Genomic DNA, 17,500 nt, shown 5'->3' on the forward strand with positions numbered 1-17,500 from the left:
GGGCATACGTATAATTATATGCAATTCCAAACAGTGGCGAGAGAAAATAAAGAAGATGAAAATCCTATACAAACTAGGAAAGTACTGTACCTATATATATATATAGTGTGATAAAATAATCATGGAGCTCCAGGTCTGTAATGAACACATGTTACAGTAATAAACATCTTTCAGTATGGCATCGACAGATGGGACTATATGGCCCTAATACTGTGTGTATTTGCATTTGTGTCTGTGTGTACAAGATGGAGAGGGGGAGAGAGTATAGCAGATGTAGAACAATATTATGGAATAATTAGCTTGACAATTGACACATTTACAACATACTGTAATGCACATTGTCAAGCAGTTTGAAGAAAGGCACTGTATAAATGATAAATGCACCTTTTAGCCTTTACATATTTTATAGCTAAATGTGATAATTTCTCTCTCTCTCTCTCTCTCTCTCTCTCTCTCTCTCTCTCTCTCTCTCTCTCTCTCTCTCTCTCAGATCCGTTCAGACCAGGACAGGGACATATCGATCCGTTACAGCATCACAGGGGTCGGAGCAGACCAGCCACCCAATGAGGTGTTCAGCATCGACCCTCTTGCTGGCAAGATGTTTGTCACCAAACCTCTGGATCGAGAGATGTGCTCGTCGTACCATGTGAGTCATGGCTTTCTGCCTCACTCTGTCGCTCTAAAGGTTCTAACCCAAACTGGAATGTCACATTTAATGTCAATGTTGTGATTTTGCGAATGAACATAACTCACTTGTAAAACCCCACCCACTGGAGGAGTGTGTTCAACAAGTCAAAGAGCTGCAGTCATTCCAGAGGACATCGGCTTTTTGTGAGGTCATAATGTTATTCATAACATAATGTTATTCATTCACTTATGGTAGAATAATTTCCTCAAGCAAGTGCTGAATGAACTGATAGTCAGCTGTAGTCTGTGCAGCATGTTCAGGAGCAACTATTTAACACTTTTTCACACCTGAAGTCCTCCCAATCTCCGACGTGGTCCATAATAATCGGGACAACTTAGACTGCTGAACCCGAGTTTCCCGACTTAAGACATGGTTTTCCGCGGGTACTTTGTGATACGTCAGGCGTTTTGATCACGTGACTGGAAGAAAACAACTGACGCTCGCTTCTGGGGGCCGATGGGTAATGGAGTCCCCAAAGCAATGCTATGGACAATGATGGCAGCCTGCGAGCGGCTGTGTTTTTATTCCTTGTTGTCATTGGCGATTGTGGAATATTTTCCGACATTTGGACATTCGATGGCACTATTTTAAGGTGCATGTTCGTGCAATGGAGTTCACGATCGGGTGATTCTTCAAAGGTTAGTGAAAAACATCGGCCGGGAACGGGGTTAACGGGATTAATTAATAGCGCAGTTGACGTGATAATCTTGACAGCTTGGTGTCACACCGCAAAATCCTGACTTAACTTTAATTGGACCCTTATTGGTCCATTTTGACACTCTCACACTTAAATTACGACTCAGGATTTTACTCTGTACTTTCTTTGTTATATTTTGTCTGATTCTCTCCTGTGAATTTATGGACGTGCTTGCAGCACGCACACACACACACACACACACACACACACACACACACACACACACACACACACACACACACACACACTAATATGACCCGTGAGACCGAACCCACAAGCGTTATTTTGCAACTAATTACTGCATTAATCCCTCACTTTGATGTAAGTGAATTTTAGTTTGTCTGCATCCATTCCTTTGACTTTGCTTTTGTTCTTTCTCTGGGTGTGTTTGTCTCTGTCTCTCTCTTATGTGAACCTAGTTGAACTTACAGTCCCACAGAGCCGACGGGCAGGCTCAGTGTTACAGCAGGAACTGAACAGATTTATACTCAGGAGAGAACCCCCGGTCGATGACATGATTTGTTAAGGAAGGTCCAGGCGTGCTGACGACGGTTTAATTTAAACCCAATGTTGGCCGCAGAAGAATAGTGTCCATCTACACAGGGAGCAGGGAGCTATTGAACAGAAAGATCATGATACAGATGTCAACAGGAGCGATGTTGTTCAACGTAGTATACATTTATTGAGCTTATGTCGATCTGATACTATAAATCTCACACTAGACCCTTTGAGCATGAACAACACTCGATTGAAAGGCTTCTACAAATTCGGGCACTTTCAAAAGTTTGAATTTGACTTTACTTTATTTTGTTTACCTCATACTTCAACCAGGGGCAGAACAAAGTTATGGTACAGTTCTCCCTCATTTCTAAACAAATAATAATTTGTAAATTCAAAGGCAGTCGTGCAGAAATGCACATTCTTCAGGGAGGAAATCTTGGAGCCTTGCAGTGTTCCTGGGTCTGCCATTATCTATATCACGATGCTGCTTCTGAGCCAAAAGCTCTGGCTGGCACGCTCTGTTTTCTCCCCCTGCCTTTCAAGATAATAACTTTAATGTGGACCCACAATTACATTGTGCCTTCTTTATACAGGGTGGTAATCTCTGACTCTTGACATTATTGAATTTGAGAACGAGGTCCATGAGGGGTGGAGGATGTGGGGGTCGTACAGTATAGAGTATACTGTATGTATCTGTGTGTGTGTGTTGTGTGTGTGTGTGTGTGTGTGTGTGTGTGTGTGTGTGTGTGTGTGTGTGTGTGTGTGTGTTGTGTGTGTGTTTGTGTGTCTGGTTAGAGATAAGGTCTTGGCTCCGTCCAACACCATTGTGCGGCGTGATGCGATGGCAATGCACAGATCTTGGGTGAAGGACAAGATCAGACAATGCACAGGGAGAAAAGTAAAGTCAAATTAACCTTAGAGACCTGAATTTCAGTGAGGTGGATGGTGCGGCAGTGGAGAAGAGAACAGCATAGGATAGCAGGCAGAGAGGCGCAGATTGGAAAAGGAACTTCAACCTGTTTGAGAAGAGGAAGGCGAGCGAAAAAAGCCCCTTATTCTATTTCCTGCCACAAGGAAACATGCCTCGTTGTTGGCTGAAGGCTATTTCTGTTATCTAGCTGTCATGGTCCAGGCGGTGCCCAGGTTGTGGTCCTCTCATGAGACACATGTTCCCTTACGTACTCTCAGCTCCTTGCCTAAAATAAAATGAAAAATAATGCATAAATAAAAATACAAAACCTGCTCATGTTAGAAGCGTTCATCCTCATCCCCCTGTACGTACTTCTCCATCCTTCCTAACATGCTTTCACTTCCTCTCCGGTTTCCTTTCTCATCTCCATCCACGTCTGTCTCCTTCATATGCTGCTCACGGCCAACCAGGATGGGGGAGAATATACCCCCAGGATCAGATAGAGTGGAGGGGGTCCCAAACATCTGTTCTGTGGACCTGCTGATAGTCATCAGTAGTGCAGGCAGGATGAATATCCCCCAGCCATGTTGTAGCAGCAGTAGGTTGTAGATATAATCAGAGGTCCAGGGATTCATCCTCAATATGATGTAAACAGCTCTGTTACTTGCTGACAGGTGTGTATTGCGCAATGACTTATAATAACTGGTACAGTGAAACACACTACCTCCAGAGAGAGCAAAGAAATGCATTTTTGTCCCTTTTTTATTATTACGCCATTGCTCTCGGTTTGTGCAAACATTTTCCACATAATCCATTCATATCTTATTATCTTCATGTAAGTTCTCTCTTAAGAAAAGACAGGAACTTTCAGATTTCATAAGTAGAAAGAATTCTGGACATGTTGTTTTCCTTACTTGACCTCAGTATCAATTTCATGTCTGAATGTTGTGTGAAATCCTATTTGGCGATCCTATTGATCTGGGCAGAGCAGAGCAGAATTTCTGATGGACAGACTGATTGCAGACTGTGTTTGTGAAGTCAGAAGGAGGTCGAGACTTGAGAGATTTGTAGGATTCTCTTTCATTACTCTTCATATGTCCACCGCCCTCTGACTATAGGTGCGCTACCTGTTCAAAACATATCAAAATAAAGGTAGTGGGTCGCACACACCAAGACTGCAGTTCAAATAGTTTATTTAATATTTGAACAAATAAGGACAAACGTTTCGGCTATCCAGCCTTCAACACTGATGAAGTGAACTGAACGGGTCAGCTCCATACTGTATATGGAGATTTAATGGTTTAAAGTTTGAGGTCAGATGTAGAGTTGCTCGCCATATATGCAGATCTAGGTGATGATCCAGTTTTTTCCATTTATGTTATCCAGGGTTAGATGAGATGATCTTCATATGGAGATGGCCATATATGGTGGCGTGATGTGTCACAAGGTGTAATGTCACGAGGTGTGACCATATATGGAGGCGTGATGTCACGAGGCGTGACCATATATGGAGGCGTGGGACGGACGGACGGGAGGTGCAGGTTTTCATAGTACGGTCGAAACAATATACCCTTTTTATTAAACACATTGACAAGAAGTACTGTATTGTTTTCAAACCACTGCCAGATTGGCTTCTTCACTGCTGATCAGCTATAGAGAAAACAACACGATACTGGAGGCTCTGTTACACATAGGCTACTAAATGTCGACCTGAGTGCCACATTGATATATCGTTCATTGAATGTCATAAAAGGTTTATTCGTTGTTAAAAACCCTTGCAAATTTTACTTAACGTTTGATTGTGCTGTGGTGTCTCCAATACTGCCAGTGCAAACACAAACGTGTGTGTGTGTGTGTGTGTGTGTGTGTGTGTGTGTGTGTGTGTGTGTGTGTGTGTGTGTGTGTGTGTGTGTGTGTGTGTGTGTGTGTGTGTGTGTGTGTGTGTGTGTGTGTGTGTGTGTGCGTGCGTGCGTGCGTGCGTGCGTGTGTGTGCCTCCAGCTTCGAGCCCATGCTGTGGACATGAATGGGAACCAGGTGGAGAACCCCATAGACCTCTACATCTATGTCATTGACATGAACGACAACAGACCAGAGTTCAAGAACCAGGTCTACAACGGATCTGTGGACGAAGGCTCCAAGCCAGGTAGTCACATGTGGATGAATGGATGATGGCTACTCTTTCTTTCTTTCTTTCTTTCTTTCTTCGTGTCGCGCACTGAAAATTGCCGCTATACTAACACATTGCTTGCAGGGTACTCGACATTTGGGCAAAATGTGGAAGGATAGGATGTATACGTACACAGTGTGTACTGTACATGAATGCATACTGTAGGAGTATGTATGCACTATTTAGTAGTAGTAGGCACTTCATGAAATGAAAAGAAAGTTGTATTTATTTTTAAACACTAACAACATAATGTGCTGGATACACTATTTATTTTAGGTTTTTGTTTTCTGTATCCAAGCAAAAAAAAAGTCTTTATAGAGTTTTTAAATATGGCACTTTTGATTATCTGTTGTGGAGATTGTATCCAAGGTTTCAAAAAATGACTTCAAGGCTCTGAAATTAATATCAAAGAAAAATAAAACTGTAAAGAGTCATTAAGGGGACATAATCCCATCAGGCACAGCGCAGGACGCCTGTACAAAGGGTCTGCATTAAATCCCTGAAGAGTGCAGTTTAATAAAATTACCCGGGCGATGTGTGACCGTGCTGCGATTCCAAACCCTTCTCTCTCATGACCCCTCTATCTTCAGGGGGAAAAAAAGGTGGATAGAAGATTCATAGTGTTTCAACAGGGAATCAAACCAAATGTGCAGCTCCTCTCTTTTCTCGATCCAAAATGCTCTGTTCCATCCGTCTTGTTTCCTCCTCGTCCCCGAGAGTCCTTTAGAGTTTAGACGACTCGCTCTGGCCGAGTCGTTGACAAATGTTGCTTTGAAATGTAATGAAGTTTGAAATGTGCGCCGCGGTTACAATCATTCTTGGACAGAGGCTGTCACTGGCATGATATCACGGCAATTAGACTGGCCGCCAACCCAGTGGGCGGAGAGAGACTGAGCGTTATTTATGGATAACAGACAGAGATTTGTCATAGAGTTAAAAAGAAACAGCACAATATATGCCTATACTGTATATATGTGTGTGTGTGTGTCATATTATACTATACTAAACTAATTAATTGTACATATAGGATTTGTCCAATCTTTTGTGACCACTGATCAGGTGTGGCTACATCGCCTTGACGAGGTGACGCCTTTCAAAACAAATAGACGTGTGATTTACGGCACACCTCATGGAAGAACACATTGCACACAATAAATATCAGTAAAGGCATAGAAACTATCAAGCATCAATTTATTAAAATGTGTTCTGTTAAAATGGCATCTGAGAAGTGATTTAACCCATCTTGGGTGGGAACCCCTTTTGGTGTTAGCATTACGTTATGCTTTAGCTATTGAAAAATAGCAGATCTACAAGCTCATAGCGCACCACCGAGTGGCGCGCTACGAGCTTGTAGATCTGAAAAATCGAAGACCGACTGAGATAGAAACATAGCTTTTTCAGAAAATTGTCAGGATGTAGAAATGATCTCAGGGGCGATTACGCTGATGTTGCTTCCCTGATGTGTTTTCCTTGCTTCGTATTGGTCGCTCTGGATCAAGAGTCTCTGCTGAATGCTTAACTTGTAAATGGTAATCCTCAGGCAGGTCGTTCGGGGGATGGGATCTGACCCATTTCCCCACTCTTCCATTCTGTAGGTACATATGTGATGCACATGTCTGCGTTTGATGCTGACGACAACACCACGGCCAATGGCATGGTGCGCTACCGGATTCTGTCCCAGACGCCACACAGCCCTATCCCCAACATGTTCACCATCAACAGTGAGACCGGAGACATCGTGACTGTGGCGGCAGGTCTCGATCGTGAGGTCAGTGCTCCTACTTTTTTTCTAACCGTAAAGTAGCGCTCCACCTCGCTAGTGTGCTTTTGCCAATGATACTAAAGTGTGTGTATAGTGAGTCTGTGAGGGGGCCGGGCAAACTCAGACTCTTAAAGTGAACGCGTATGGTGCATTGGGAACTTCATAAATGCTAACTGCTAGCCAGCAAAGATATTTAATTTAGCTCACTATATGTGTGTTGCTAAGCAACTGCTAGCTAGACATTAATAAGAGGGGCCGCTTTCATTGCCCACCTGTGTAGTAGGCTACGGTGCCGCACCATATTCAGTGTTCAACTTCAACTTTATTTTGTTTCTGAAGAGCAGTTGGTTTTGTAGCATGAATTGCAATATAAAAACAAACATAAAAACACATTAGTAAGTGCAGCTCAAACTCAGCAGCACTGCATCAATGAACGAATATAATCACCTCAACATCAAGGGGAGCATTGCAGGCCGGGAGGTGCTGCCGCGAGGACATGAGTAAGCCATCGGGGAAATAGAATTTATACGACAAACATCAGAACTGTTCGCATTTGTGGTGCCGTGCCCCCTATGGGCAGAAGTGAAAGTGGTTTTGGACGTGTGCTCTACTGCTCTATTGCAGTGGTTCCCAAAGTGGGGTCCGGGGACCTCTAGGTGTCCTTGAGGGAGTTCCAGGGGGTCCCCAGCTAAATTATATAGTTTGGAACCAATTGGACCCTTATGGGTCTGTAACACTAATAGGGGATTCACACTGAGACGGACTGAATCCGTTTCATTGGAACCGTTTCCGAATAGGTTGCCTGGTCCCCGATGGCCATGATTCACATTGCCCGAGATTCAACAGCGCACCCGGGTACACTTGCATAACACACTTTAATCCTCCTGATGACGGTGTGCTTGATGGCTGGCGCGCACGGACACTGACCATCAACTGTGCGACATTGTCTCAAATAAATCCAGACACACTGAATTGCATTGCCTCTTTGGCTTTTTGCCGTTATACTACTTCACTGTCAGCCTGCCTGCTATTCACTGTGTCAGTCAGTTCTGTGCTCCAGTGTATTAGTTTGCTATGGATTCTACTTTAGCATTATTATTATTTTGTTTTACTTTGGAAACTGTGCCAAGCAAAGCCCAAGAGCCACGTGTAGTCCGCAGAATAAGATCAGCGCGGTGCTGCGCGTATAGCCTAAGCAGATTCAACAGGAGAAGGGCGGCGTTGAGAAATGCGCTGGTGTTACGCATCATGCAGAGGCTGTGTTTTTTTTTGTTGACGCTTGGCTCGTCGACTGCATGCATTCACATTGGATCGATCCGTATCTGAATACACTTCAACGGTCCAGAGACCCTCCCCCCATGCGGTCCCGGGGACGGTTGGGCGATCCGCTCCCGGGAACGGTACGCATCATTCACACTACCACAACATCTGCCAAGTGGTCCCGAGTGCGCACCCGGGACCATAGTGTGAATCCCCTATAAGAGTGTAAAAATGGAATCAAATGGACCCTAACGGGCCCATTTGTTTCCATTTGTACACTATCAGAGTTAAATTAACATTGATTTTACAATATAAATTGGGGGTCCCAGAGATAGAAATGCCATTATTAGTGACAATTTGGGGGTCCTTGACATAAAAAGTGGCCGTGTTAGGTATGACTGTGCCATGTTGGGTATGACTGTGTAATGTTGTGCTCATGACACATCAGAGCATGTGAGCGGAGGGGAAAAAACCTCCACTCGCTCCAGGGGTCTGTTGTCACGCTCTCTCATTGTCTCCACCAGGCCGAAGGCATGGGGAGAGAGTATGTTTTGCACTCCGTCCGTCCGTCCGTCCGTCCGTCCGTGTGTGTGTGTGTGTGTGTGTGTGTGTGTGTGTGTGTCCGTCCGTTAGCAGCTAATCTCGGCCACCGTTAACCCGGTCGATGCCAAATTTTGCACACACACTCCCTGGATGCCAACGATGAACCTCTGCCCCAAACCTTCCAGAACGGCCTGTTATAGCGCCACCAGGAGGCCGCTTTGTGCAAAACAAGTTTTTACACAGCACACCTACAGATTTTGTCCAAACATCACGCAAATTGGTATACAGTCTCCCTAGAGCCATTCAACCAAACCGGTCTTTCAGATTTCTCACACTCCATCCTGATTGGTTAAGATTGGCTTCCAAAGTTCACAGGAGTGCTCAGTTTCAAACAAAATGCTGCAAATCATGAACACATCGCGTGATTTCCGTGAAATTGTGCACCCACATTCCCACTAGGCCGAGGACAAAATGCCACATGAACAATTTCAACTCAACCTCAAGGTGGCGCTATAACTGGCCGAAAAGTGTTTTTACCTCTAACTGCACGGATCTGTGGATAATCTGGTGGAGACCTGTGCCCAGAAGGGCACTTTTTCTAGTTCGCTCATGTTCCCTTCCGCTCCGTCGCTCATCTTCATTTGCGCACCGGTCGCTCCATGCTTCGCTCAGAACCGTCCGCTCTACAGCAAAACATAATTAAAAGACACGCAGCAAACACGTCAGTCTGTCTGTGTCTGTCCGTGAATGCTCAAACATGTTGTGCATGGCCCCGACCGGAGCTCCCCATTCTGTGAGGCATTCAAAGATTAGTTGTCTGATACTGATTCGTGCCTTATTTGGTGGATGTTTCGGCAACAAAACGGTGACATTTGTAACATTTTTGTTTACAAATCCAACTCGTATTTGATATTTATTATTGTACAAATAAACCACTTTGTTTTTTTGGGTTGTGATTGATAAACACTCAGTGACCATTAGTCAACACACAAACACACGCTCATCTTTATTGTTAATTAAATTGCCTCCCTCTGTGGTCACCTTCTTTATAGAGCTGTGTAACTTATGACAAGATCCACATGTGTTTATTCTCATATGACATGGTCCCTGTAAGGAAATCTCTCTGACAGATCATCTCCCATCTGTCCCACTGACAGACCTATTAACAACACGTCACACAACAGTGGCTGAGAGAGAGAGAGAGAGAGAGAGAGATAGAATGCCCTTGACAACTGTCAGGCAAATACAAAAGTAAATATAATCACATCTACACTCAATGAAACGCAAACAGTGTAGCGTGAGAAATAACACTAGCTGTGTGTGCGTGTGCGTGCGTGCGTGAGTGGGGGGGGGGGGGGTCACCAGTGTAAGCATTAGAACACACATGTTCACTGCCGATGGGCCTGCTCCTGTCAGCCTTGTCCCTTGTTGTTCTGTGTCCCCTCCACTGTCCTGTCAGCCTTGTCCCTTGTTGTTCTGTGTCCCCTCCACTGTCCTGTCAGCCTTGTCCCTTGTTGTTCTGTGTCCCCTCCACTGTCCTGTCAGCCTTGTCCCTTGTTGTTCTGTGTCCCCTCCACTGTCCTTGACTGTGTCCAAATCCCTGTCTCTCCCTCGGTCTCCTGATGTGCTGTACTACTTTGCTGCTGAAGGACTCTGAAGGTCTGTTGAGAGTGTTATTGTCACTGTGAGGCTCAGAAGAGCTCTACATAATTACTCCCTTGTTTAAAGACCCCGAAAACAGGAAGTACCCTAACCCAGTATGAGTAGGCCTTTAAGCATTATTATGTTTTCAGATCACAGAATGATATGTTAGAAACCACCCAGAACAATTTGAATGATAAAGAAGAATTGTTTCAAAGTCATGAAAAGGCAGTGAACTCTAGGGTATAGCATAGACACTTTGTCAGAAGCCGGTGTACCTTGGCAGAAGACATGGTGTATTTAGGAATCTTCGAAAAAAAAAGTACAAAGACATGCACATCCAACCCAAACTTGGGCAGGTGCCGAGCGGGGAGTAGTATACACAGATGAGAAAATAAAGATACTCGCCCACTGTGGGCTCCGATGCTAGTGTAAGTGCAAATGAAGGCACTTCACTAGCATCGGAGCCCACATTGTGCGAGTATTTAGGAATCTTGCCATCAGTGACACTGATGACATCACTGAAACTCACTAGAGCATGTCATCGGGTGCGGTGTTTAGCTTCTGCTGCCTGCGGGAAATGCCTAAAACGGCATTTCCTCTTTAATTGGTGAGTGTACATGCACGCCTCTAACAGCACGCTTTTTAAACAAGATGTGAAAACACAGTACAGGAATGTGTGTGTGTGTGTGTGTGTGTGTGTGTGTGTGTGTGTGTGTGTGTGTGTGTGTGTGTGTGTGTCTGCTCGTTGCATACTTGCGAGTGAGCGCGTTAATGAGGTGTACCCTCATGCAGGGCTGGAGTCATGCATGTCGTCTTGTTTGTAGCCGAGACGGAGCCGAGAGGAGGGCTGTCTGATCCTCCTGATGTGGAGTCACGGTCTAATTGGGATATTTACTCAGTAATTAGCAGGTGAGAGAGATGCTGGAAGCGTAATTGAGAATCCTAGTGACGGGATGCATTATCCCGAAAGGCAGTTTATGTACCTTGTCCTTGCTGCAGCCCATTAACCACACCCCGGGACAGTAAGTGGGGGAGAGAGAGAGGGTGGGGGGGGCTTGTACAACTCTACAAGCGCGTACACAGCATGCCACCACAGTGACGCTGTGTTGTCCCCAAAAATAGAGCCGGATTTGTCATTGTCTCATATTAGTCAGTCACCAATACTCCATTCATCTCTGTCAGTCGGATCATTGTGTTCACATCTGTCCAACAGAGACACTGAATACGCATCGTCTGTCTTGACATACTGGCCGGGTATGTCTGTGCTGTTATTCTCACACAGTGCACAAGCAGCGCGCGCAAGTAATAGTTTTGCCCGGCTCGTACGCACCTTCCCAGCCAACCCGCCACTTTTGATGCGTATGCACCGTCCCAGCAAATTGTGCCTGATTTGCTGGGACCAGATTACATGGTGTGTATACAGTATGTATAACTAGCTCTCAATGATGACGTAAGAAATATGTGGATTAAAGGACCCAATGCCAGAGTGTAATTGGTTTTCGATGGTGACGTAATGACGATATGTTTTAGTGTTGGGAGGATTAAAGGTAATGCTCCTGTGTATACATGTATGTAATCTGGCACCACTGCCGTATCAGGCACAATTTGCTGGGACGGTGCATACGCATCAAAAGTGGCGGGTTAGCTGGGACGGTTTTTGGCGCGAAGTAACCACAGTATACCGCTAATCAACTTACAAATTACATATACATATATAGTATATGTATAACTAGCTCCCAATGATGACGTAAGAAATATGTGGATTAAAGGACCCAATGCCATAGTGTAATTGGTTTTCGATGGTGACGTAATGACGATATGTTTTAGTGGTGCATTAGTTCTACGGACCCCCCATTTCATGGAATTTCTATCTCTGGGACCCCCAATTTATATTGTAAAATCAATGTTAATTTAACTCTAAAGGTCCATTTGGTTCCATTTTTACACTCTCAGAGTTACAGACCCATAAGGGTCCATTTGGTTCCATTTGTACATTTCTCAGAGTTGCGTACGGCGCAAAGTAACCACAGTATACCGCTAATCAACTTACAAATTACATAATAACATACATATACATAGTATATGTATAACTAGCTCTCAATGATGACGTAAGAAATATGTGGATTAAAGGACCCAATGCCAGAGTGTAATTGGTTTTCGATGGTGACGTAATGACGATATGTTTTAGTGTTGGGAGGATTAAAGGTAATGCTCCTGTGTATACATGTATGTAATCTGGCACCACTGCCATATCAGGCACAATTTGCTGGGACGATGCATACGCATCAAAAGTGGCGGGTTGGCTGGGACGGTTTTTGGCGCAAAGCAACCACAGTATACCGCTAATCAACTTACAAATTACATATACATATACATAGTATATGTATATGTAATTGGTTGACAGTTTGTAGCGGTCGAAAGTACTTGCGCGCTCTGCTTGCGCACTAGCTGGCCATTTATGGCCTACTAGTGTGCAACAAGCAAGTACTATGCACTCGACAGAGTGCAGTTCTAGTTTTGTTTTGTTTTGTTTATTTTGTTTATTTTGTTTTGTTTTGTTTTGTTTTGTTTTGTTTTGTTTTGTTTTGTTTTGTTTTGTTTTGTCTTTCCTTTCCTTCTTTTATTTTATTTTCTTTTAATTCGTTTTTTCTTTGATAGACTGATTGATTGATTGATTCATTCATTGATTCATTGATTTTAATGCCATGAACTGTGGGTATACTGTTGGTACCCAGTGCCCAGCCCTCATGGACTAACAAGACACTATATTGCAAGGACAATGTTGTAACAAAGTTTCGTGAAAACACAACAATCAGTAATTATTAACTTGCATAAATAAATTGCCAAAAAGTAAATACCTTTTCTAAAGGTATAATAATATACAATTCAAGTCTTTCATGATCATCTAACGATGTTAACACATATTGATGGAATTGTCAGAATTCCAGCAGTAGACAACAATCCTGTGCAGGAGTACCAATTAATGTAGTTGTTATGACCCGATAGACTTCTCTCTGGTTGATACTGTGTTGACATCAGCACCATGAACAGCTCCCATACAAGCTGTTGTCATGTTGACACCAGCACCTCGGACAGCTCCCACACAAGCTGTTATGTGTTGATACCAGCACCATGGACAGCTCCTACACAAGGCTGTTGTTTTTCCCTGTAGACTGGTCGGGAGGGTAAGAGCCAAGCCTGCTGTTTTCTGCTGCTGATGAATCACATGGTGCTTCCTCTGTTCTCCTTCTCTCCCACAGAAAGTGTCCCAGTACAACATCATCGTGCAGGCGACGGACATGGAGGGCAACCTGAACTTTGGTCTCTCCAACACGGCTACAGCCATCATAATGGTCTCCGACATCAACGACAATCCCCCCATGCTCACCTCCAGAACCGTGAGTGATGGGAAGGAAATGAGGGTGGTGAGGGAGGAGCCTAAAGAGAGATAGAGGGAAGGAAAGTGTGAATGATGGATGGAATGACGAGGGGGTGCAGATCAGATGAAATGGAAGCAGATAAAGAGAGGAGTAAGTGAGTGAAAATGCAATTGATGGAATCATGAAACAGAACAATGGATGGAGGAACAGAAAGGTTGAGTAAGGGAGGTCCTGTAATCATGACTTAATACAAAATGGTGGAAGATTTAAGATACTTTAGTTAAATTTAGCTGCAGATAATGTGCAGATACGCACGAGCACACACATTCACAGACACAGTCGGACACAAATTAAACCATATCGATTTGAATCGACAAGAAAACGATGACAATGGAATATTGTATAGTATAACATCAAAGGGCCACAGGGATGGAGGTAGTCTGTATTATTTATTATTATTATTATTATTATTATTATTATTATTATTATTAATTTTTTTAGCTGGAGGGGCAGAAGGCAGTTTCAAGGCAGTTTCATGTGTCCTGTATCCCAGGATAAATTATAGCTTAATGGTATGATGACCAAGTATAGTCCGCTTGGGTAGAGGAGATGCTTAGCATTGCAACTTTGAGCACAGCAGGGCAGTATTATATACCTCTACCTGCAGTAGGCCGGTGAAGGAGAACACTCCAGAAACTGTGTTTAAAGAGAAGAGCGGATTTGTGGAGCACCGCCAAGTGATTCTGAAGAACAGAGAATGATGGGAACAGGAGATGAGAATGAAGGGTTGTTTTATTCTAGGAGCTGTTGGTTACAGTAGCAGTAAATCACAGACATGGATGGTTGTAAATCAGAAGTCTTTCCTGACTCACCACCCGCACCCCCCTCATGTCCATTAGGATTCTCTCGTGACATCAGCATAATATGGATGACAGTGGTCAGTAATAGATTAGTATTATCTAACTGTATTTCAGTGTGTTTAAGTGCATTTCCATCATCGCCACAGAAGCAAGTTAATACTATCATGGATATTGATGATGAACTTTAGTGGAGGACTTGGAGCTGTGAGAAGCAGAGCACTTTTCACCCACTCCCCTCATAAATCATCCAGTTTAACCGTGGGGTAACACCATTTTGTTTAGGATTTAGGGCCATTATGCAAATATAATAGTTTGCAGTAAACCCCATAGTGTCCCACAAATAGAAAGCTTGGGGAATTTGTTGTTAATGTTGATGATTAACATTTCATCATCCCTATTAGAAGCTGACCCATTCTTCAAGGTGGCTGTGTGTGTGTGTGGTGGGGGGGCTGGGAGACATACAGACATGCGTACAGCTAAAGACCACACCAAATAAAATAAGGAATTCAATAAGTTTAATGCACTATATCAGGGGTACTCAACATTTTTGGCTGGGGAACCCCTGAAATGCTTTGGCAATGTCTCGCGACCCCCACAACGTCCCCATCCCCAATACAAATTGACCACTACAATAAGCTTAATAATAAATACATCATAAATAAATGCTGAAACCAGATATAATTATTAAGGAAAGTTTATGCATGTACTGTGTGTACTATATGTAAACTCTTAATTTCCATTTTCCAGCCATTCAGTTGCAAAAACTGAATAGCTGAACTGGGGGCTGGCGACCCCCCAGGTTGAGAACTCCTGCACTATATGACATAATGTTGAAGGGATGTACAGTATTGAGAGTCCGGAGAGAGTGCTGAAATAATGGAGAGATGGCAGCTGAAGGCATACAGGTATGCAGGGTGAGGGATGAAGGAAAGAGTCACAGTCTGAACAGATGGATGGACTATAGTAGGATGTTGTGGAGCCCATGCACTCAGTGGGAAATCCCTGTGCAGTACAGTAGGTAGCAGCACCGCTGTGCCTTGGCCTCCTTCCTACAGTACATGTCATCTCCACAATGATGAGGTTCCTTGTCACATGTTCTCTCTCTTCCCATCTCTCCCTCTGCCTCCTCCACTAGTTCCTCCACTGCCAACACATAGTGACAGGTGGGTGGCTGCGCTGGCTGTGTTTTGTCGAACGCCGTTTCCCTTGCCAGTCACGGTGAAAGAGCCTGTTCTCCGCCTCACCTTTGTTCCATCATGAGAGACACCATGTCGCAGAAAGAGAGGAATGAATATCTGATCAGAGAATCTGAGTCTCCAATGAATGTCTCACACCTGGTGCATTATTAACAGCTCCAGAACCAGTGTCAGGTTAGAGTTCAAGCAGTATTTTTAACTAGAGACGTAAGGTTTCTAACATTGTGAGATTAATGAAGAATCCTCATTAGTAAAGCCTAGAGAGAGAGAGATAGAGAGAGAGAGAGAGAGAGATAGATTGAGAGATAATTGAATTGAATTGAATTGAATTGAATTGAATTGAATTAAATTGAATTGAGAGAGTCACACATTCACAGACAGAGAACTCTTTTGGCTGACTAAATACAATACAATAATTCAACAGGTTTTATGTCCATTGCCTCCGTCTCCCAACGGAAAGGGGTAATTGGAGATGGCTGCTCATCTAGTGTCCAATCTGGTACACCATCTGCTTCAAATAACTTTATTGACATTGTCAACTAGCAGGCATCCTATAACCGACACCCATGTCTAAAATGTCTCGGTGGAAGAGCAGGATGAGCACCTCCAACCACTACAGCAAGGGATAATATCTGGCTAGGTGGTCATTGTCGGGAGATAATTCACCGACCAGGGAGTTTAATCATGAAATCTAAAATCTAAAATGCTGATGGCTATGGCTATTTTTGGTGAAGAGATGTGGCGTATACATTGAATGCACCATTAGCATTTTTGGTGAATGTTCCCCCAGAATAGGGATTCTGGTTCTCAAGTGATTAAACAAGTAAAAGTTATTTTCAAATTGTCATAAGGGAGGGAAATGGATATTCTCTCAAGTTTTCTTTGTGACATACTGTATCTTATGGGGAATGATTTACATAATTATGTACCGTACCATTTGAAATGTAAGGCGCGGTGAACTAGTAAACAATGATATTCATGGGGGTGCCGTGGAGGAAAGAGTTATTTAAAGGGATGCCCTGAGCCAAAAAGGTTTGAGACGTTTGAGAGTTAGAGACCACACACACACACACACACACACACACACACACACACACACACACACACACACACACACACACACACACACACACACACACACTGCACACCTAATCTGCCCGCTGCTGTGGGCTGTTTGCTGGCCTGATGAGGGATGCCAGGCAGGGTATTATGGTCTGGTGGAGTGTTTGGTCAGGGGGCTTTGCTATTTGATATCCTACACTCAAATAAGCAGCTCAGTAACTCTTTCACGCCAGTTGACAACATGGCGCCCAGAGTGTGCCGGGTTTGATGGACGTAATTCTGGGGTGGGTGGGCATCTCTCTCTCTCTCTCTCTCTCTCTCTCTCTGCTTTAATCCCTGGATAGCTTTGATCAATCCCAGCAGAACAGACAGACGACAGACAGAGCTTCACTCTTCATCAGGCTTATCAGGACAAAGCACATGTGTTTGTAGAGCAGGAGGACATCTTCAAACCTCTCATACAGACTTACAGCTGCTTGAGCCTCTGTCACTGCAGCCCTCTGTCTGTCTCCACGCGTTCCCTCCTCCTCTGCCTTAATGCCTTTTAACACAATGGAATATTATTGCTCTCTAGGATGGCAATAGGGAATGGAGGGGAAATCAACATGAGGAAATGGAGCCATTGGCACTGGAAAGGAAATAAGGAATTATCTCTCTCTCTCTCTCTCTCTCTCTCTAGCCTCTTAAAGGAGTAGTTGACCCAACATTTTATATTTTGGGTATATTTGGGTATATATTTAATATTTTCTATCAATTACACACGCCATGAAGTCTTGAATTCATGCAGACTTTGAGTTTCTGTCACATTCCTAAGCCAATATATTTATGA

At 43.8% G+C, this 17,500-nt stretch overlaps 1 protein-coding gene across 1 annotated transcript in view; it reads left to right on the forward strand.

The window, feature by feature from the left end:
- LOC310862370 (cadherin-4-like) overlaps positions 1-17,500 on the forward strand; it is a 238,493-nt gene that overhangs the window by 194,330 nt on the left and 26,663 nt on the right. The window contains exons 6-9 of the mRNA XM_083770241.1: positions 491-646; positions 4,796-4,940; positions 6,560-6,732; positions 13,434-13,571. Coding sequence (XP_083626367.1) covers positions 491-646; positions 4,796-4,940; positions 6,560-6,732; positions 13,434-13,571 — 612 coding nt within the window. The remainder of the gene's footprint in view (positions 1-490; positions 647-4,795; positions 4,941-6,559; positions 6,733-13,433; positions 13,572-17,500) is intronic.

Source organism: Protomyctophum parallelum (assembly GCF_964188405.1).
Source record: "Protomyctophum parallelum genome assembly, chromosome: 7".
In the NCBI taxonomy this organism is placed as follows: domain Eukaryota; kingdom Metazoa; phylum Chordata; class Actinopteri; order Myctophiformes; family Myctophidae; genus Protomyctophum; species Protomyctophum parallelum.